We start from the raw sequence: 22,382 nt of genomic DNA on the forward strand, positions 1-22,382 counted from the left end.
AAAAGCATCCGTGAAGCGGCTCTCTGCTCTGCTAAAGATATGCCCCAGGTCTATTTTCACGTGAGCCGTGGCGTGGCATAGTTTGGTACGGAGTATGGTACATGGAAGAGTTTGGTGCGGAGTATGGTACGTGGCAGAGTTTGGCGCGTGGCTGAGTATGGCGCGTGGCGGAGTAGCAGGAACGCAGCGCAGACGAGCCTGGTGCAAAATCCGGGTAAGAAGATTCGGGGGGGGGGGGTGAGCGGGTGAGGGGAACAGTGGAAACAAAAACAATTTAGAGACAAGCCGCTCCTCTGTTCCTCCCAAACTATAAACAGGACTTTACCTTCAGTGTTAGAAAGAGAGCTGAATGTGGGCTACACGTCAAAGGCTTCAAGGCAAGGCAAGGCAGCTTTATTTGTATAGCACATTTCAGCAACAGGGCAATTCAAAGTGCTTTACATAAAACATTAAAGAGCAGTTAGAAAACAATTAAAAAAAACAATAATAAACAAATTAAAAACATAAAACATAAATCACTGACACACTTGTGATCTTAGTTCAGGGGCGACTGATCAGGACCATCTGACGGTATCACTCACTCCTCATAATACGGTTTGATTATTTGTCACGCAGTCAAATGAAATGCTAGACATTGATCTTGTGTCATGTGATCTTCCGTCTCCTGCATCCTGTCTCTATGGGTGGATGCTGATGTCAAGGCCAAGCTCAGCCCGGGGCCCCCTTCACACAGCAGGGGACAGGATGGGATGGAGACCTGCACAAAGAGACCAAAACTCACTGAAACAATCTGTGTTGTCATTTCTTACCTTCTAAGAATTGACTGCTGATCCAACAAATGTAAATCTGAAACCCCAAGAATATAAATGTATTGATTTTGCTATACTACAGGCAAAAAGGACTATAGCTCTCATATTGCTCAATGTATGTCCATGGAGAGATTAACCTATATATTAAAAAGGTTTATAAAAAAGGAGACATAGCGTAGTTTCTACAAAGGGATGATGTGGGACAGGATATAACAGAGGTGTTTAGATGTGTTGCTAGAAGGGCTGGAATGTAACTAAGTACATTTACTCCAGTACTGTACTTCAGTCCAAATGTTGAGGTACTTGTTGAGTCTTTTCTTTTCATGCCACTTTCTACTTCGCTACATTTCAGAGAGAAATATTGTACTTTTTACTCCACTACATTCATCTGTTACAGTTTTAGTTACTAGTTACTTTAGTTACTCCACTACATTCATCTGTTACAGATTTAGTTACTAGTTACTTTACACATTAAGATTTCTGCACACTAAACACATGTAGTTTATACAATCTGATGTTTGATTCTAAAGTAAACTAGCCAACAATATAACAATTTGCACTTTCTAAAATGGGAGGATTTTTCTGCACTTTTAATACTTTAAATAAATGTTCCTGATGGTACTTAGATACTTTTACTGAAGTATCATTTTCAAAGCAGGACTTTTACTTGTAACAGAGTATTTTTACAGTGTGGTATTAGTACTTTTACTTAAAGCTATAGTGTGTAGTTTCTGTCTCCCCCATGAGGAATTCTAAGTAATGACGACAACACTGTCGGCGCGTCCACATGATACAAGCCTTCTGTGATCGCCAACTCTGGTTTACATCGCTGGTTATATTCACTTTAAACTCTGTCACAAAATCACACGCAAACACAGAGAAGCCAGAATACAGTTCTACCGTATGTTAGTTTTTGTTAGTTGTATTGTTCAGAGTGATTCATATTCTGTACTGGATGTCTTTCTTTGGACTGACGAGATTAAGAAAGTGGTGATGAAATGAAGACACAGGAGCAGAAACCATTGATGGACTAAACCGTAGGGCTGCACCGATATTGTGATATGATTCCCGATACTGGAGGGAATGACCACTTGTGTATGGTTTTTCTCATTTTCATTGAAAAATATTACAGTAAACATTTTTTTTAAATAATTATAGTTTTTTTTTTGCAAGGATCTGTACCAAACAAAGACTTTTTCTGTTGTCTGTAGGATAGGATGTGTAGGCCAGGACGTCTCTGGAGCACCACAATACTTCATTCAGAACAGTTTGACACATATTTTGCCTTCAACAAATATTTCCCCCCCCCCCCCCTGTGATTTGGATATTGCACTAGTCCATATTGCGATTGCGATACAATTGCGATTTATTGTGCAACCCTACCAAACAGACAACTGGTCCGGATTAAAGAAGACCTGGTAGATGCACTATGGCCCGCTGACAGGTTAAAGTGAAGGGGATGAGACTTACTGGCAGGGTGCTGGGACTCCAGGGCATCGCGGCGTCTCAGCAGGATCCTCTGCAGCTGCTCGTCGCCGCTCGGTGACGGAGACGCTGCCTTCGGTTGGGGGGAGGCTCTACCAAAGTTCTCCTTCACAGTTTCAACAAAAACGCACACAGCCAAACAAAGAGACCAGATCAGTACCAACGGAGCTGCAACTACTCTGGTGATGATGATGATGATGATGAATCATTTTATTTGGGTTAACATACATGAAAGAAACAATTAAATTATTTCCCACAATTTGCCACCGTAGCTAACTGAAAAAGGAATAGGCTGAAGCCAAGACTTATTGCTGCCTATCCCATAATACCCATAGAATCACCCAGAAATCCAACAAAACTGAATGAAAGTAAATACTTGAGTACAAGCCTAGTAATACAGTAATACATTTTAATCAAATAACTTCATAACCCTCAATTAGTTTAGATTTTAAAGCTTTTTTGAAACCCAACAGAGACGAACATATCGTTCTCCTCATCATTCCATAATTTAACCCCCAAAACTGGAACACATCTATATTTTACATTAGTCCTCACGTTACCAGTTTCAAACATAGAGAACCTTTGCACACAAAATTGATCTCAGAGAATCTGCAGCAGTTTGAGCTGGTACGTGTCTGACTTCAGCTGATGGGATGCATAGTGAACAGCACCCCGGTAAAAGAACATGTGCTCATTCCTTCATCTTCTATGTGTAGCATATAAATATTGTCTGCAGCTCTTTAAATATTGCAGTAGCACTTTCTCTTAGGTAAAACATCGGACTACTTTTCCAACCTTTGTTGAATTTGATTATACTTTAACGTTTTTTATTGTGGTATGAAGACATCCATGCACAGTGAGGAGAACAGAGCCTGGCCTCCTGTGTAAACAGTCAAAGTTCAAGCAGTGAAATATGTCTTGTGAGGACATGGGGTTGTTTTAAAGTCCCATTACCATGATTCCTTTAAGTTCCTGAATGGCAGAATTGGAGGGCAGCCTCTCCATCTGATAAAAGGAAAATAGGAAAAAGATGGGTTTGGTAAATAAACAGCAGTCTGACACATTATACTTATTTTTCCACATTCAGCACTTAGAGGCCCCTCTTACCACGGAGACGAGACACTGTAGGCAAGCACGCCGACGTATGCTTTCCACAAGAAGCAAATGTGTAAACACACAATCATTTTGGGTCACGTCAATTTTCCCATCCTCATTATTTATAATTACCTCGCAGAGCAGGTCCTAATGCTATCTAATTTGGCGGAGTTGTTGTGGCGGAGGAACATGCAGACTAAAAGATGTCTTGGCCATATGTCATGTTTTATCAAAACAAGCAGCTCTTAGATTATCCCACACGCTGATGGGTTTAAGAGCACTGAACAATGGACGCTCAACAATGTAAAACGTGGTTCTCCGTTGGTGATTTTTCAACAAAGATGCCAACGCATTTCCGGTCACAATCACAGCAAAACAAATCACACACATGCACTTCCTATAATAACACTCCAGTTTCATGTTTTCATATCTTCTCTCTCTGTCATCAATGTTTAGTATTCACTGTGAGGCGTCTCTGCAGTTTGTACTGGACTTTTCTACCAACTTTCTGCAGGTGGCACTCTTTTCTTTCTGTCTGACTGACGTATTTGTCTGTTTAGTCCAAACAAGCAGTGAGTGGAACACATGATAAAAATTTGCTAATTTGTTTTTGAAAGTATAGCTAAAGATCAATATTCATGGTGTGACAGATCAAACATGTCATGGAGCATTATAACATGAGACACCATTGAAACTGCTCTATGTTCTTATACAGTGTATAAGTTCATATCTATGTTCTCATCCGTGTATAATGTACACGGATGAGAACATAGATATGAACTTCCAGCAATAAGTGTTTTTCTTTTAATAAGCATGGAACATTGAACAGTCAAACACAGAACATTTATCACAGAAGATAAAGTTTGTGAAATTTTTGATATGCCTCAGTTTTATTCCAGCATTTATCTTGTTAAAAATATAAAATTAAAAATATAATAAAAAAAGAGAAATACAAAAAATGTTGAACCAAATGTTACACCAAACGTTTAACTAAATATTCACATTTGATTACCCCCACCAATGGTCTTTTCCTAAACCTAACTGTCCCGTTCTCGTGCCGCATGTCAGTTAGACGTACGTCCTGACCCAGAGCGTCAAAAGTGACACGAATAGTCCCGATCAAGCGCGTTTAGATATGATGCTGAAGGAGTCATATAGTGTTATTTTTTACATTGTTTTTTGTTTTTTTTGTACCGCCAACTGCAGATCAAAGGAAAATAAAGAACTCTACCAGTCTAAACTGAACCAGCCCCAGATAAGTGGAAGATGGATGGATGGATGGATGAGAGCCATAGTGGAGAGTAGGTGGAATATTCATAACACATCCACACACAGGTCACCACACCCAGTGCACGGAGGTGTGTGCCAGAGCAAGGTCACCCAAACACAGAGCGCTGCAGCGTTATTGGCCATTACTGACGGTTTACTGTCATCAAACTAAAGGTTACAGTAAAAGCTTTCATGAACTGGCTTTAAATGTCAAAACCACAGAAAGTCACAGATATTGTTACATCATTTTAAGAAAATGATTGAAGGTACCTGTCTCCTGGTTCGGTTAGGTGACTGGCTGACAGGTCGAAGCTGAACGCCTCTCTTAATCCTGTGCATCATTTCCTCCACTGCCTGCTGCCTGATGTCCACTTCTGGGAGAGACGGAGACACAACAGAGACAACGGTCCTTTTTAACAGACAGCTTCACTGACACTAAACAGGAGTCTGCCTCAGTGGGAGACTGCCAAGAAACAAAGTGAGTTTAAATGATTTGGAAAAGTACAAGGCACTGTGTAATTCATAGGCATCATTAGCGCTGCACTTGAAATATAGCTCATTTGGATGTAAAAGCTTGAAAATGACACCAGCCCCCAGGACCAATCAATGACGTTTTGGTTGGAGAACCTCCAGCTTTTTAATTATGCCATAAGTATTGACTGAACTGCATTAGTGTAATGCCTGTTTCAGGGTGGATTTGGCAGCAGTCATGGAAAAAATGAATAATTATTGTCATTGCCACTGATTTTGTAGTAAATAAGGTACACCTGTAGAGTTTAGAGCCTTTGTAGTATGTGAGGTTACCAAAATTATTCTGGAATTCATTTCAACTCACTGTGTAAAAACACAGACTATTCAGCAATTTTTCATAAAAGATTTCTGTGAGGATGAGTTTCTCAAGTTCACAAAAGATTGGCAAAGAATGTGAATATTTAATTTCCGAACGTAGAACATTCAATGGCATATGCAATGGAACTATTGTCAGTAAGATGTCTTCCAAATGTCACACAAAAACTATTTTGTGTTAAGGTAATAGTAAAATATTTTCCTCCAAAGAGACTTTTATTCTGGTGTCAGGGTGGTGGATCCTTTGCTGGCACCTATTCAGCGCTGTATGTAATTCCAACAAATACCCACAATTCAGGCCTCATATATTCAAAAACTGTTTCACAAAATGATGACACAGTCCACCCCGTTCAGTCAACATGGACGTCTTACCTGCTCCATCAAGTCAAGGCTTCCCTTTGTTTGCACAAATTAAGGAATTCACCAGGTTGACCTAATAGGCCAATGATGGAGATTTAAGAATGAATTTCTCATGCACAACTTGCTTCAAAATTTGTCCTTCTACACAAAAGTGACTTTGATTTGCAAATGAAAGGGCCAAAAGGATCCAATCTGAAAGGCACAAATAGGATTCAAGACCAGGGGCCTCATTTATACAAAAGTGTGTAGAATCAATACTAAAAGTATACATGCGCACAAAAGCTGAAAATGGCCCAACTGCAGGAAATGTTCCCTTTATCTATCACAGTCCGCCTGGAAATGTGCGCAAGTTGATCAGCCTCATATGCAGCCCTCTACATGCCCTCATTCAACCATAAATTCAATCAGGAGAGACTTTGTTTGCAGATATGCAAAGATATTTATTGTACAACTGTATGATATTGAATGTACAAAGTCTTTTGGAGATTGGACTTCATCGAATTAATCTTCTTAAAGGGGTAGGGAATAGGAACATAACCCCCCGATGGAGTCCAGACACTGGTGGCGGCGGTGAAGAGACCAGAGACCGGACCGAAGAGGCAACGGAGCGGTCAGCCGGAGAAACACAACTACCGGAGGCGGCAGGGGAGGAGGAGGGACGAGCGCGTTGCCTGAAACGACAGCTGACAGCACAAGGAGATTTAAAGATTTAAAGCAGAGTTGTAAGGCTGTGATTGGCCCTTGAATCTCATGGCCGAGTCCGATTGGTTTAACTGACACGTCACTTCTTGAACAGCTGATTTGATTTAAGAATGAGTAGTGATTGGGTTAATGACGTCTTCCTGAAAGAATTTGCGCTGAGCTTCATTAGTCAATGCAAAGCCCATCATGAAGATTGATGCAAAGAAACTGGCCTGCTATCAATGGTCCTTTACGGTGAATCAAGGCAACAACAGGAGTGAAATGGAGGTGCTTGTGGGTGACCTTTAGAAAGCACATGTCGTTTGTTGCACAGCAGTGGGGTCACAAACTTAAGAAAATGCAGCGAGTGGCAACATGTCGCTGCTGCAGTTTTAGTGAGGACAATAAAGATAGATCTAAGGGTGGAGGCCAAAAAAAAGAATTGCTTCCTGGCGTCAGAGCGTGTCTGCTACTGGTGGGGGCACAGTGGCGGAGAAGAAGGGAGACATGGACATGGCTGAGACACCAGAGGAACCCAGTAAAGCACCGTTTCATCTTTTATTGCATGGCTGTGTAAACCATTCCACATAGAGACAAGGGGAAAAGCACAGTGGGCTAATGTGTTGTTGTGTCCTTTATTTCTTCTTCCAGAGTGGATGGACCGGTACAGTACTGTATGTGGCGCCCCGTGCACATACAGTCTGACACCGTCTTACATACACAAAGAGACACCGTCAGTGAAATTAATATCTTAGTAGACAAACTGAAACATAGTAGTAATAGTAATAGTTTGTCGTGATGTGTGAAACTTCAACATTAAAAGATCTTGTTCCGTGAATGGGTGCAGCAGAGCCGCGGTGGAGACGGAGCGAATCTACGTCGCCTCAGCAGCTTGTTCAAGTCCCAGTGAGTCAAAACTCCACGCAGACAACATTCCCAGCCCCTTAAAATGATGGTGATCAGAAAGCGGTCGTGGTGTGGTTACGCTTCTGAGACAGCAGCTGTCTGTACAGTATGCCCTGCAGACAGACTGGCAGGCTGGAGGTTGTAGGGACGGGAGAGGGAGGGGTTTTATTTTTTATTTTTTTGGTGTGTAAAATGTTCTAAATAAATAACAAAATGTAAATAGGATTAAATAGGTCTGGACTCATTTTTACAGCTGAAATAAAATACTGTTATAACAGAAAGGAAGTAGGCTACCGAAAGAAAAGATTTGGTTCCAGGTTCTGGTACCGGTACAAAAGTTGACCAGGAAAACCGAGTATTATAAAAGTTATAATTGAGTTTATTCGCCACACTTAAGGCCCGGATACACCAAGCCGATAATCGGCTGATGGACAGTCTGGCGAGGTCGGTTTGGTGTGTCCAAGGGGCCGTCAACCTTCATTTTGGCCGATTTGACATGTATAATCGTCGGGGCGGGCACTGCCGGCAGTCTGACTCAAATGAGCCATCTGATTGGTAGAGTGCTAACCCAGAAACGGGGAGCGGGATGAGCGTGACTAGAGTCTCTCAAAATCTGACGAAAATCTTTTAAACTGACCTTGGTTGATCTGAAATGAAGACAGATTCAGCAACTGAACGGCCTATTTCTCGCTTAACATGTTTTCAGAAACATGTTTCGGTGAACTATTTTAATACAATATGAGATCGGATTCTGAACGAGCCGCCGTGACAGTCTGGCTTTGAATTTCCGGAGCAGCCAGACCCACGTGCCCCCTGCCCTCCACTGGCAAGGCAAGGCAGCTTTATTTGTATAGCACATTACAGCAACAAGGCAATTCATGCTTTACATAAAAATATTAAAGAGCAGTTAAAACATCCATCAAAGAGAATATTAAAACGACGTCACTAGGCTTAGCCCCCAGGGTATTTGTAACTTACGTTTGCAAAATCTTTGCACTCACTTCTTTCGTTACTGTATTAGAGCTACACCTATGTCAACAACCAGTCGAGAAACCAAGATGTTAACAAGTCAAAAATGACAGACATATCCCCTTCTTCCATTTCTACTCTGTTCCTTCGGTCTTATCCTTTAAGATAAAACTAAACCCTGATGCTAATTTCATGACTTTGAAATGCAAATTGGTCAGATGAAACAACATCCAAAATGTCCAAAAACAGACAAACAGAGGCCAGACAGATAATACGTTGGTAAGTTAAACAAATATGACAAATAGCAGTTCAAGAAAAAGAAAAAAATAGGCATCACTGTATACTTTATCATGTAAGATATTAATATGGCTCCTATTTAAAGTGGCTACGGTCTAAATACAATAACCTGATGGCGGAAGGAATAAAAGATTTGGAGTAATGATTACTGTATATAAAATAAAATGAAAGCAATCCTACATACAGTATGTATGTAGGATTGCTTTCATTTTATTTTCACATGTGTATCTGTGGGCATGTGCTCATCTTTAGCCTAGCCTACATTTAGGCAACATCTACATATTTATTTAATTTATCACAGCCAGTGAATGCAGAAAGTTAAATTGGTTAGAATATAGCTAGCATATATAATAAATATAATGAAATAATTTAGTTTAGGCTATGCATAGTACCTAGACCTGCCAACAAATGCTTATTGTTACAAAACAATCCTTAGACCTATAGACCATTACTGACCTCAATCAGGATCAACTGCTCTGCCAATCTCCTGCTTCTCTCTCTCTCTGCTGAAATATCTTCCAATATCCATCAAATCTGCTCAGTGAATTGAAGGATACAACGGGGACCAGGGACCCTATGACATTTAGTTTTTAGTGACGACAACATTCTATGGGGATTGATATTGCTTTAGAATATGCCTACTATAGAGATAGGCTATATTATTGGCAATGAATAAAGAGTTGTGATTAGCTTGCTAAGTTAACCATTTCTTGTATTTCCCTTGTTCACTCTAGCTAGACTTTAGTTTTCCATAGCAAACTAAAATATCCCCTTTCCTTTACCTCAAGAAAACGTAGCTAAAGGTAAGCAGGTCATTAAAAACAACTTACAATTTCACTCTGTATCACACTAGGTGTAATCAATCTTCATTTCACCATTAGCGTGTGTATCGGTGTGTGTATGTGTGGGGGAGGGTGCATAGCGAGATCAGACTAAAGAGTAGCGACGAGACGAGATGAATCCCCCAGTTACTCACAACACTCTGAAAGCTGCCAGTTCACACCAATGCAACGAGGCGGTGCATCATCTTGATAGCACGACTCTCTGTACTTCTGTCTAACTTCCGACTTTTCGGCTATTTTGTAGCTATATATATATCATTTGTTGCTTCTAAATATGAATGTGGATAAATCAAATTGTTATTGTTGTTCTTATTATTATTCAGGGGGGCTTAGGAACATTTTGGGGTAGCTTGAGCCCCCCTAAAATAGGCCTAATGACGTCCCTGAAAACAGGTATGAAATACAAGAATAAAAGTTACATTGCAGTGTAAGAAATGAACAATTAATTTAAAAAAAGGCAGCATCAAAAAGAAAAGTCTCCAGCCTTGATTTTAAAGAACTGAGAGTACAGCCAGGTTTGTTCAAGATATGTGGTGTATAAAAACTGAACGCCGCTTCTTCATGGCAAAGTAAGTCTCCCAGCGAGGGGGGGAGTCACTTTTTGGAAAAGTCTTTCAGCTGAGCAGGTCTGCAGGGGAATTATTGGTCTCTATAGACCTTTTTCACGGCAGACATGTTGACATGTCATAGTAGGAAAAGCACAGGTGTGTTCAAACCCATTACTGATGGCTGCATTCCACTTAGGAGAGATCCTGGTATTGTGCATGCTGACGCCATCGTTAAGGTTATCAATCTCAGCTGTGCTTTTCCTACTATGACAAGGCAAGATGTCTGCTGTGAAAATGGTTTATTTAATTGGGTTCTTCTTCTGTTCATTCTTTCTCCTTTGACTTCTTGCTTTCTTCCATTTCTTGCTCAATGTCACTATCATGTTCCAAACGTGTGTATTTGCCAGAAGCATTGCTTGTTGTTTCTTTGTTGTTTCAGAATCTGCTTTGTGTTTGTGCTGTTGTAGAAGTAGTTAACTATAAAACAACTCTTAAACTGCAGGTGCTAAAGCCTTTACTGTGTATACTGTAGTTATACTGCTGCATTACTTTAGCACATCAAACAAAGACTTGCATCAGATAATATATATAACACACATGTTGTGGATGCTTGATGTGTACCTGGTGTCTTGGCTGAGTCCTGGACCACCAGTGGGATGTCGGTACTGATGTCTGGTCTCTTTCGGATCAATGACAACAGCGCGCTGCAGGGGGAGGCACACATGAAGATCAGGTGTCACAGGATCCCAAAGAGCTTACTGGTATCGATTTGGTCAGCGTAATTAACCAACGTTCTTGTAAAGCTTTCAGCAACAAATAAAGGTTTTAATCATGCATTAGCTTTTGGTTTTGCATGCTAGGGCTGGGCTATATGGAGAAACGATATCACGATATTCTTGACCAAATACATCGATATTGCGACGATATTGTCGGGTGGAATATTGATGCTTTCACAAAAAAAATTTTACAATGAGATTTTAGATATCCATCCAAAATGTCGTAAACTGTTTCAAGTGAAATTATAGGGATTTCAAACTATATACTGACTATGTTGACACGCATGCACAAAAATAGTGTGATGTTAAAACAAATCTGCAGTTCTTCTAATGTCAAACAATATTCCCTCAATATGTTTCACAACAGATATTCTGAGAACACTGAGTTAGTGTGTGCTTGTTATTATCAAGTTAGACAACGTCATTGTATGTCACAATATCTCGATATACGATTTCATCACAATATGATTCCACTAAAAGACAATAAATAATCATATTGAATTATTCATTTAATTAATTAATTAATATTAACGTTCAATAGGCTTGTTTGTTTATGTGTGCACCAACCACCAAGGCAAATTCCTTGTAAGTGTTACTTACTTGTACCCTGTTTACACGTACAGTACAGGCCAAAAGTTTGGACCCACCTTCTCATTCAATGCGTTTCCTTTTTATTTTCATGACTATTTACATTGTAGATTCTCACTGAAGGCATCAAAACTATGAATGAACACATATGGAATTATGTACTTGACAAAAAAGTGTGAAATAACTGAAAACATGTCTTATATTTTAGATTCTTCAAAGTAGCCACCCTTTGCTTTTTTGATAGCGCTGCAAACCCTTGGTGTTCTCTCAATGAGCTTCATGAGGTAGTCACCTGAAATGGTTTTACCTTCACAGGTGTGCCTTGTCAGGGTTAATTAGTGGAATTATTTCCCTTATTAATAAAAAAGCAAAGGGTGGCTACTTTAAATAATCTAAAATATAAGACGTTTTCAGTTATTTCACACTTTTTTGTTAAGTACATAATTCCATATGTGTTCATTCATAGTTTTGATGCCTTCAGTGAGAATCTACAATGTAAATAGTCATGAAAATAAAAAGGAAACGCATTGAATGAGAAGGTGTGTCCAAACTTTTGGCCTGTACTGTACATGGTTATTTTGAAAAACTGAGACATTTCCCATTGTTTGTGACCTTCGTTTTCACACAAACGAGTCTTTCTAAAAACTCCGGCCAGAGTGGAGATTTGGGAAATCTTCGTTTGCACGTCTGCATGTAAACTGAGACAAACGGAGATTTAGGCAGCCGAGGAAGTGAGGAAGAGAAGAGAGAGGAAGTGATTTGTTGCTGTTGTTGCTATTTTTGGGATTCTGATTGGCTAACATGGGCCACCACCAGGTTTGGCAATGCTCTTGACGGCACTGAAAACGGAGAGGTTGAAATGTCCGTTTATGAAAATAGCCGGCCACGTGTAAACATAGCATTGGCAATTAAGCCTTTCCTGATTGTGACTGTGATGTACAGAGCATATTGTGTGTGATCAAACCTGAGCGCGTTGGAGGCTGGAGCTGGGGCTGGAGGGGGTGGAGGTGGTGGGGGAGGGGGAGGCGCCGGAGCTGGGGGCGGGTTGGTAGCTGCCTGCAGCTTCTTCTGGAGCTCCTCAACTGGCCAGGGAAACCCATCCAGTTAGAGTAGAGCCACAGCAACAGAACCGAGAACAGAGAAGGAAACTCTGAGGAACAACCAATGGTCTTCCTGAATCATGTGTTACACCAAACGGGGCCTGTTGCCATTGGTGTAGCCCACACACAGTGGTCCCCCCATACCAGGGGTCTTCAACGTTTTTTAGGCCAAGGACCCCTTAGCTGACACCCCTCCCACACACACACACACACTACATATTGTATGAAATTTAGTTGTATATTAAACTGGGTCTACAGTAAGCTATTCAAATAATTATTGACATTCATATATTTATGAATCATGTTTTAATGTTAAACATATACATGTAGCACAGTGAATCCTTAAGCTTGACTGTATCTGTGGGTGGCTACCTTACCTCTATCAACGTTGTGTACATTAAAAAACAAATAGGACAATTTATCTTTGCTAATAATATGTTGGACTCATGTTTATGTATATTCTCAGACATTACGTTTTTAACTTGTTTTTAAGTGAATAAACAATAACTTGTGGCCCAAGTAACTCTGAGGACCCCCTAAGGGTCCTGGACCCCCTGTTGAAGATCACTGCCCTATACGGTTCTATTCTGCATTGTCCTCTATAGCGTACATTGTAATACCCCACAGTGTGTCTTATGCTTAGACTTTCAAACATGTCTTCACCTGTACTCCGCAGATCCTTGACCTCCACTTCAGCCTTGGAGCATTTTTTACTGTACTCTCTCTTCTCCTCCTCCATGAGCTCCAGTTTACGCCTCAATGCTGTCAGCTCCCTCTGAGCCTCGCAGCTCCGCAGCCTGTCCTCCATCTGCTTCATCTGACAACGGATGGACACACACTCAATGTTTACCACAAAGGGCTTGTACCGTATGGACCCTCAATTAGCTTATTGTTAAATCCCCCTTTCAATACCATGATATAGAGCCCCTCGTTATATATAGCCAGGGTCTGTCCGAGGTTTCTCCCTAAAAGGGAGATTTTCCTTGCCACTGTTGCACTGCAACTGCTTGCTCTTGAGGGAATTACTGGAATTGTTGGGTCATTGTAAATTATAGACCTCTCCGTGAACCATCACCTTATCGTGGTGGAGAGGTTTGTGTGTCTCTGTGAACCTGAGGGCTGTGTTGTCTGGAGCTTTGTGCTCCTGGTAGGGTCTCCCAAGGCAAAGTGGTCTCAGGTGAGGGGCCAGACAAAGAATGGTTCAAAAACCCCAATGAAAAAGCTAAGCAGAGATGGAGTGACCCTGCCCGGAGGAAGCCCGGGGCCCCCGTCTGGAGCCAGGCCCAGACGGTGGGCTCGTCGGCGAAGCGCCTGGTGGCGGGTTTGCCACGGAGCCCGGCCGGGCACAGCCCGAACAAGCTACGTGGCAACTCCTCTCCATCCCATGGGCCCACCACCTGTGGGAGGAACCGTTGGGGTTGGGTGCGATGCCACATGGGTGGCAGTGAAGGTCAGGGGCCTCGACGGACCAGACCCGGGCAGCAGACGCTGGCTCTGGGGACGTGGAACGTCACCTCTCTGGGGGAAGGAGCCGGAACTGGTGCGGGAGGTGGAGCGCTACGGTTAGATCTGGTGGGGCTTACCTCTACGCACAGTCTTGGTTCTGGAACCATACTCCTGGATAGGGGTTGGACTCTTTTCTTCTCCGGAGTTGCCCAGGGTGTGAGGCGCCGGGCGGGTGTGGGGATACTCACAAGTCCCCGGCTGAGCGCCGCTGTGTTGGAGTTTACCCCAGTGGGCGAGAGGGTCGCCTCCCTCGCCTGCGGGTTGTGGGGGGGAAAACTCTGACTGTTGTTTGTGCATATGCACCAAACAGGAGTTCGGAGTATTCGGCCTTCTTGGAGACCTTGACTGGAGTCCTGCATGGGGCTCCAGTGGGGGACTCCATTGTTCTGCTGGGGGACTTCAACGCACACGTGGGCAATGATGGAGACACCTGGAGGGCGTGATTGGGAGGAACGGCCTCCTGATCTAAACCAGAGTGGTTGTTTGTTGTTGGACTTCTGTGCTAGTCATGGATTGTCTATAACGAACACCATGTTCGAAACATAGGGATGCTCATAAGTGTACCTGGTACCAGAGCACCCTAGGCCGAAGGTCAATGATCGATTTCATAATCGTTTCATCTGATCTGAGGCCGTATGTTTTGGACACTCGGGTGAAGAGAGGGGCAGAGCTGTCAACCGATCACCATCTGGTGGTGAGTTGGGTCAGAGGGTGGGGAAGACTCTGGACAGACCTGGTAAGCCCAAACGTGTAGTGCGGGTAAATTGGGAACGTCTGGAGGAGGCCCCTGTCCAACAGACTTTCAACTCACACCTCCGGGCGGAGCTTTTCGTGCATCCCTGTGGAGGCTGGGGGCATTGAACCCGAGTGGACAATGTTCAAAGTTTCCATTGCTGAAGCTGCAGCGAGGAGCTGTGGTCTTAGGGTCTTAGGTGCCTCAAGGGGCGGTAACCCACGAACACCGTGGTGGACAACGGTGGTCAGGGAAGCCGTCCGACTGAAGAAGGAGTCTTTCCGGGATATGTTATCCCGGAGGACTCGGGAGGCAGTTGCAGGGTACCGAAGGGCCCGAAGGGCTGCAGCCTCTGCCGTGAAAGAGGCAAAGCAGCGGGTGTGGGAGAAGTTTGGAGAAGACATGGAGAAGGACTTTCGGTCGGCACCAAAGTGCTTCTGGAAAACTGTTCGCCACCTCAGGAGGGGGAAGGGGAACCATCCAAGCTGTGTACAGTAAGGATGGGACACTGTTGACCTCAACTGAGGAGGTAATAGGGGCGGTGGAAGGAGCACTTTGCAGAACTCCTGAATCCGACTAATACGCCCTCTATGTTAGAGGCAGAGCTGGAGGATAATGGGGGATTGTCGTCGATTTCCCAGGCGGAAGTCACTGATGTAGTCAAACAACTACACAGTGGCAAAGCCCCGGGATTGATGAGATCCGTCCAGAAATGCTCAAGGCTCTGGGTGTGGAGGGGCTGTCCTGGTTGACACGCCTTTTCAACATTGCGTGGAAGTCTGGGACGGTGCCAAAGGAGTGGCAGACTGGGGTGGTGGTTCCCCTTTTTAAAAAGGGGACCAGAGGGTGTGTGCCAATTATAGGGGTATCACACTTCTCAGCCTCCCTGGTAAAGTCTACTCCAAGGTGCTGGAAAGGAGGGTTCGGCCAATAGTCGAACCTCGGGTTGAGGAGGAACAATGCGGATTCCGTCCTGGTCGTGGAACAACGGACCAGCTCTTCACTCTCGCAAGGATCCTGGAGGGAGCCTGGGAGTATGCCCAACCGGTCTACATGTGTTTTGTGGATTTGGAGAAGGCGTATGACCGGGTCCCCCGGGAGATACTGTGGGAGGTGCTGCGGGAGTATGGGGTGAGGGGTCTCTTCTCAGGGCCATCCAATCTCTGTACAACCAAAGCGAGAGCTGTGTCCGGGTTCTCGGTAGTAAGTCGGACTCTTTTCAGGTGAGGGTTGGCCTCCGCCAGGGCTGCGCTTTGTCACCAATCCTGTTTGTAGTATTTATGGACAGGATATCGAGGCGTAGTCGGGGTGGGGAGGGGTTGCAGTTTGGTGGGCTGGGGATCTCATCGCTGCTCTTTGCAGATGATGTGGTCCTGATGGCATCATCGGCCTGCGACCTTCAGCACTCACTGGATCGGTTCGCAACCGAGTGTGAAGCGGTTGGGATGAGGATCAGCACCTCTAAATCTGAGGCCATGGTTCTCAGCAGGAAACCGATGGAATGCCTTCTCCAGGTAGGGAATGAGTCCTTACCCCAAGTGAAGGAGTTCAAGTATCTTGGGGTTGTGTTCGCGAGTGAGGGGACAATGGAGCGGGAGATTGGTCGGAGAATCGGGCGCAGCGGGTGCGGTATTGCATTCAATCTATCGCACCGTTGTGACGAAAAAGAGAGCTTAGCCAGAAGGCAAAGCTCTCGATCTACCGGTCAGTTTTCGTTCCTACCCTCACCTATGGTCATGAAGGCTGGGTCATGACCGAAAGAACGAGATCCAGGGTACAAGCGGCTGAAATGGGTTTCCTCAGGAGGGTGGCTGGCGTCTCCCTTAGAGATAGGGGTGAGAAGCTCACTCATCCGTGAGGAGCTCGGAGTAGAGCCGCTGCTCCTTTGCGTCGAAAGGAGCCAGTTGAGGTGGTTCGGGCATCTGGTAAGGATGCCCCCTGGGCGCCTCCCTAGGGAGGTGTTCCAGGCACGTCCAGCTGGGAGGAGGCCTCGGGGAAGACCCAGGACTAGGTGGAGGGATTATATCTCCAACCTGGCCTGGGAACGCCGGGATCCCAGTCGGAGCTGGTTAATGTTGCTCGGGAAAGGGAAGTTTGGGGTCCCCTGCTGGAGCTGCTCCCCCCGCGACCCGACACCGGATAAGCGGACGAAGATGGATGGATGGATGGATGTAAATTATAGAGTGTGGCCTAGACCTACTCTATCTATAAAGTGTCTCGAGATAACTCTTGTTATGATTTGATACTATAAATAAAATTTAATTGAATATAGCCACAATTATGTATGAACTTCAATAACCCATGGAAAATAATCTCAAAATGAAATAGCACAATGTGGTGTCAACTTAAAACACAGAGCTGTCAAGCCAGCAAGCAGAGTTTACTTTGAGGCGAAAACAAAATACTTTCACCCAGAAAACGCTTGTTCGTTCCTCGGTGTGTTTTAATCCAAACCACCATCTATTTCCAAAACTTAACGAGTGGTTTTGGTGTCATTGCAGCGTGACACTCACTTTTTCTGTGTAAACTCTACTACCACGGCCCCTGAAAGCACCATCATCTGGCGGTGCCTGTACCCGGCTCACAGTCACCTATTGGGGGCTAAACAACTGCTGCTGGTAGCCGGCGTCCTGGAGCTCTGTAGCAGCTAAATACAACCAGCAACTGCTGCTCGGATTTGATCCTTGTGTTCACGTTACAGCCATTTACTAAGTTTATAATACTTCTATTTTAGGTATATAATATATGGTCTACAGTATTGGTGAAGTAGCACTGATAACTTTGAGAGGGGGGGTACATTTTGTCCCCACCGGAGGATAAAAATAATTCAGCAGAGGCACACAATCGCACCCTGAATATATGATTAAAAGGAATATAAGTATAAGGAGCTAAAATGTGATAAATGTTCATGTACAATCATAAGCTAAACGTTGCAGGAAAAGGAGCAGCTCTGCAGTATTGTGTTGGCTGTGACAGCAGCAGCTCCTACGGTGGTGATTTCTGATAAGTAGCATTGGGTCGCTGTCAGTTGACATTCAGTCATCCACTTCCCAACCCCAGTATCTTAACCAGGGTTTTAATTGTTCCTCAAATGAAGGGTATGGCTAACCTCCACCCCGGCACCAGGAGAGATCAGTGATCCCACTCAGCTCTAATTTTATCCATCAGTGCCAGAGGAGGTGGGAGGAAGCTGGAGGCTACGCCGCTGCTTTTAATTATTAATCTGGCAGGTCACGGCCCCTAGGTTTTACTGTCATGGCCTGTGATAACTCAGCAGTCATTTCCCCCCTGTGTAATTAACCAGCTAAATAATTAGTGTTTTGATGCATATGATTTAGAGGCACTACAGGTTAGAGGTAGGGGGGAAAATAATTCTTAGATGCATTGATTCTCTCTTGAAAGTGTATGTCTTGATGTGGAAAAGTAAATTATTGGATTATATTCTGACACCCAAAGCGGATATTGATTAGCGTTTACAGTAGCCCACTGCGCTGAATGTGTGTTGCATTGATCCACCATGCTAGTAGGTTAGCTGACTCTGTCGGGACTGTGAACTTCCAGTGAAAACAGCCAAAGTCGCCGGACTGGGACCAAACACAGCCTCCGAGACTTACCGTGGAGCTGGAGCCAGGTTTAAGACATGCATATACTACCGAGATGGTTTTCTTTCCAGGTTTGGCTCCTGCAGCCCGTGGCTGAGTCAGCTGTACTGCTAACCGAGCTAACTAGCTAATTGCAGCTGACTACAGTTAGTGGTTTCTTTAGCAACAAGTAACCAGTGGTGGGCTGTCAGGGCCATCGGGGCCTTCTCTGCTGGCCCTGTCAAAATCAAAAATATATTTTTTCATAATTAAATTAATGTGTGTCTAAAAATCAATTACTTTTTCATTACGTTACTATATTTCCAGAAAAATAGGTTATTTTTTCTGAGTAGCTGGATTTCCCATGTCATCTAAATGCATCACAGCTCCGTGGACCAGCACTAGCAGCATTGCTAGCCTTTCGTTGAAACTGCCATTTCCCATTTGATGGGCCCAGCGTTGTGTCGACGCTAGCCCCTGCTGATGTCATCAACGAAGTTTGAACCTTTTAGCGGGTTGTGAGTGAACCAGGAGTGAACTATGGCCGTTGCCTTCACACCTCCTAACGATCCTGTTTCCGATCTCCTTCATGTGCCTTTTTCAAGGCGATCGTTTGGAGAGAAGAACGAAATAATTTTAAGAGGAAGACCTACACCTAAGCTGGATGGGCTGACCAAGGCTGGCAAAGGTTTTGTGCGGCACTTCACTGAGGGTAACTACGACCGCTATGACTGGCTAACAGCTAGCACAAGCGGAACAAGCTATTTTGCTGGCCGTGTTTACTTTTTAATACCAGTGAGGGAACATGGAACACCACAGATTTTAACAGCCTTAATAGCTTCACCAAGGCAGCTATCAAACATCAGGCATCCGAGCGATACCTCACAGCGGTGGTACATTTGAAGACCTTTGGTGAGTCCAGGGTGGATTTGCAACTGGATGAGCAGCGGAGACGAGAGACAAGCCTGCACAATGAGAGAGTGAGAAAAAACCGGGACATACTGAAGCGCCTCGTTGATTGTGTCATCTTTTTGGGACAGCAAGAATTGTCTTTCAGGGGACATGACGAGGGGAAAGAGTCCCTGAATCAAGGTAATTATTTGGAGCTATTATCTCTGCTATCAGAATATGATGCTGACTTGCGACACCACCTTGCCACGGCCACCGTTTTTACAGGAACATCTGGGAAAATTCAAAATGATCTCATAAATGCTGTTGCTGAGGTGCTAAATGATGCCATCAAAAAAGAGAACAACACCAAGTTTGTTGCAGTTATGGTGGATGAGACCACAGATTTCAGCAACACTGCACAGCTGTCATTTGTACTTCGGTACGTTACTGACACCGGAGTAAAAGAGAGATTTTTAAAGTTTGAGGATGTCACAGAAAGAAAACGAGCTCATGATCTAGCAGCTTCAGTACTTGAAGTGTTGGGCAGCTACGATTGCAAAACAAAGTTAGTGGCACAGTGTTATGACGGAGCCGCTGTAAAGGCATCGGGACTTAATGGCGTACAGGCGCGCGTAAAAAAGAAGAAATGCCTCAGGCTCTGTTTGTGCACTGTTACGCACACACAATCTTGTGATGTCTCAGGTAGCATCAAAAATAAAGGACTGCAAGATTTTTTTTGCGAATCTGGGAGCATTTTTTACACGTTCTCCCAAGCGAACAAAACTGCCGGATGAGTTTTGCGATCTCTCAGGTGAGATGGAACTTCAATTCCAGTTTGGTGGGCACAGTCCACGACAAAAGAGCTGAGCTGGTCGAGCTTTTCCACCAACGGTACATTGTACATTAGGACACTTGTCACAGTTGAAAAGCTTTGAGTTCTGTTTTTTTCTCTTTGCTTTTATCGGAATTTTTGACTTTGCTGATGTGCTCTTCGGAATACTGCAAAATAAGAGCTTAGACATGCAGTTCAGTCTCGCCAGAATTGTCTTGAGTCTTGAAGGTGAGCGTGGAAAATTTGATGCCATCTATGAGAGGACCGAGGAGGCCGCGGGACTGCCGAGCGCAGCTAGAGGCCAAACAGACCCGCACGCGCACTACAGACAGCTACACACCGCGCTAATCGACAGCATCATCACGCAAATCAGGAATCGATTTGAGGATCACAAGCGACTACTGTTTGTTGCATTGCTGGACGCACAGCTGTTTACAAAGTTCAAGCAGACATTTCCCGAAACAGAGCTGAGGAGCCTGGATGAGAGCTACGGCGCACAGTTTGACCTGGGCAGACTCAGAGCAGAGCTCAAAGTGATGTACAGCATGACTAACTTTCAGGGAAAGAGTCCAAGTGACCTACTGACATTTCTGAGGAGCACGGGGCTTGCAGTCAGCATGCCACAGCTTTACGCCCTCACATGCTTGATCGTGACAATACCAGTGTCCACCGCATCAGTTGAGCGATTTTTCTCAGCTCTCAAGCGCATCAAAACATATTCCAGAAATGCAACCGGACAAACACGACTCTCTGCTCTGGCATCTATTGCCATAGAGAAGGAGCTGCTCATTCACCTTAAACACAACGCACAACTGCATGAGGAGGTCATTGAACGTTTCATCAGAAAGGATCGGAGGATGGATTTCATTTACAAGTAGCCTAATGGGTGAGTGTTGCTAGAGATAAAGTTATTGCGGTATTTTATTTATATAAATTTGTATTACTGTTTGGGTATAGATGGTGATGCTGTGTTGATGTGCCTAAAACTGTTTTATGCACAGTGGTGTTTTTTTTTTTTTTTTTTTTTTGGGGGTTTGGGGGTCGTTACGGAAGGCCCTGACTGAAAGCCCACGGTACGCTACTGCAAGTAACGTTAGCCTAAAGCTAATGTTATCTGTCCAAAACTCCGTGAATCACCTCGGCACTGCATTCACTGTCGCCACACTGATCAAACTGGACATCTTAATGATAATTCCAAATGGGTCCACTATGACACCGTTATGAAAGCATTTGAGAGTGAAATCAAACTTTATGACATCTTTATGATCCATTTCTTAGAGGCATTGATTCTCTCTTAAAAGATTATGTCTTGATGTGGAAAAGTAAATAATTGGAAATGTACCCAATTCTCAAAATTATAATCTCTTGAAATGAACGCTGTGCAACCAGTAACCAGAAACGGCTCAAGCACGGCATTCGTCGTTCGACTGGTCATGACTGTTTTCCCAAGATGGCGCCTGCTTGTATACATAAACTATAACTTATAAACTATCTTTTTAATAAACTGTCTGTACACTTACAAAGTTCTCAATGCTTGAGTTTGCATGTAGGGACCCTCATTATGCTACCGTGGAAGTGTGGTGCTATTTTGAGCCTTGTTAGTGGTGTAGAAATAGAGATTTACCCTCTGCCCCGAAGACTAGCATTATAAGCTAACCACCGGTTTGCGCTAGCTTGTTTCAAGCTAGAGACACATTAGATTAGCATGAAAACATGTCCTAGAGAACGGTCGACTCGGTACACATATGTTATTAACCCCTAGGTTCATTGATGATGAGATGGCAGTGGGAGGCGGAGATTTCCGTGGCCGGCAGCAGCGTCTCTTCCCCCGGGCAGGAACACAGCTTCGCAGGCGGTCCCAAGGTCATGTTTCGTTGTCCACAGTCCGAGTCCCGCCAGACTCACGGTCTGTGTTATCTGCTCCGCTCAATCCTGGTACTGGTTCTCCCAGGCTTCCCTTTCCTTCCAGCGGGCCCAGCAGTACGGCGTGGGCCTCCAGCAGCGTGGTGTTGGTTTTGGCTCCCAGGAAGCGGACGAAACATGACCGGGGGACCGGTGCAGCAGCGAGGCGAAGCTGTGTTCCTGACGCTGCCGCCGGCCACGGAACTCTCCGCCTCGAGATCTCGAGTTTGAAAGTCAAGATCTCGAGTTTAGTGTTTGCCCCGAGTACATGTATTTTTTTTTCCTCCTTAGTTATTTCCAGTTCAAAAGATGAAAAGATGAATACTCTTCTTACACATCTCGTCAGACATGTTTGAACTGCAGAAT

The 22,382-nt window shown here is 44.1% G+C and overlaps 1 protein-coding gene across 3 annotated transcripts in view; it reads right to left on the reverse strand.

The window, feature by feature from the left end:
* Positions 1–467: 467 nt before the first annotated feature.
* Positions 468–22,382, reverse strand: part of shtn1 (shootin 1) — an 80,313-nt gene continuing 58,398 nt past the window's right edge. For 2 of the 3 annotated variants that reach the window (XM_028603992.1, XM_028603993.1), the window contains exons 10-16: positions 13,235–13,388; positions 12,436–12,553; positions 10,729–10,811; positions 4,929–5,032; positions 3,249–3,299; positions 2,280–2,400; positions 468–757 (exon numbers count right to left, since the gene is read on the reverse strand). In XM_028603992.1, the coding sequence (XP_028459793.1) occupies positions 726–757; positions 2,280–2,400; positions 3,249–3,299; positions 4,929–5,032; positions 10,729–10,811; positions 12,436–12,553; positions 13,235–13,388 (663 nt within the window). In that variant the 3' untranslated portion in view covers positions 468–725. Of the gene's footprint in view, positions 758–2,279; positions 2,401–3,248; positions 3,300–4,928; positions 5,033–9,173; positions 9,292–10,728; positions 10,812–12,435; positions 12,554–13,234; positions 13,389–22,382 lie in introns of those variants that run through there. The other variant, XM_028603994.1, reaches the window with a different exon arrangement.

Source organism: Perca flavescens, chromosome 17 (assembly GCF_004354835.1).
Source record: "Perca flavescens isolate YP-PL-M2 chromosome 17, PFLA_1.0, whole genome shotgun sequence".
Taxonomy (NCBI): domain Eukaryota; kingdom Metazoa; phylum Chordata; class Actinopteri; order Perciformes; family Percidae; genus Perca; species Perca flavescens.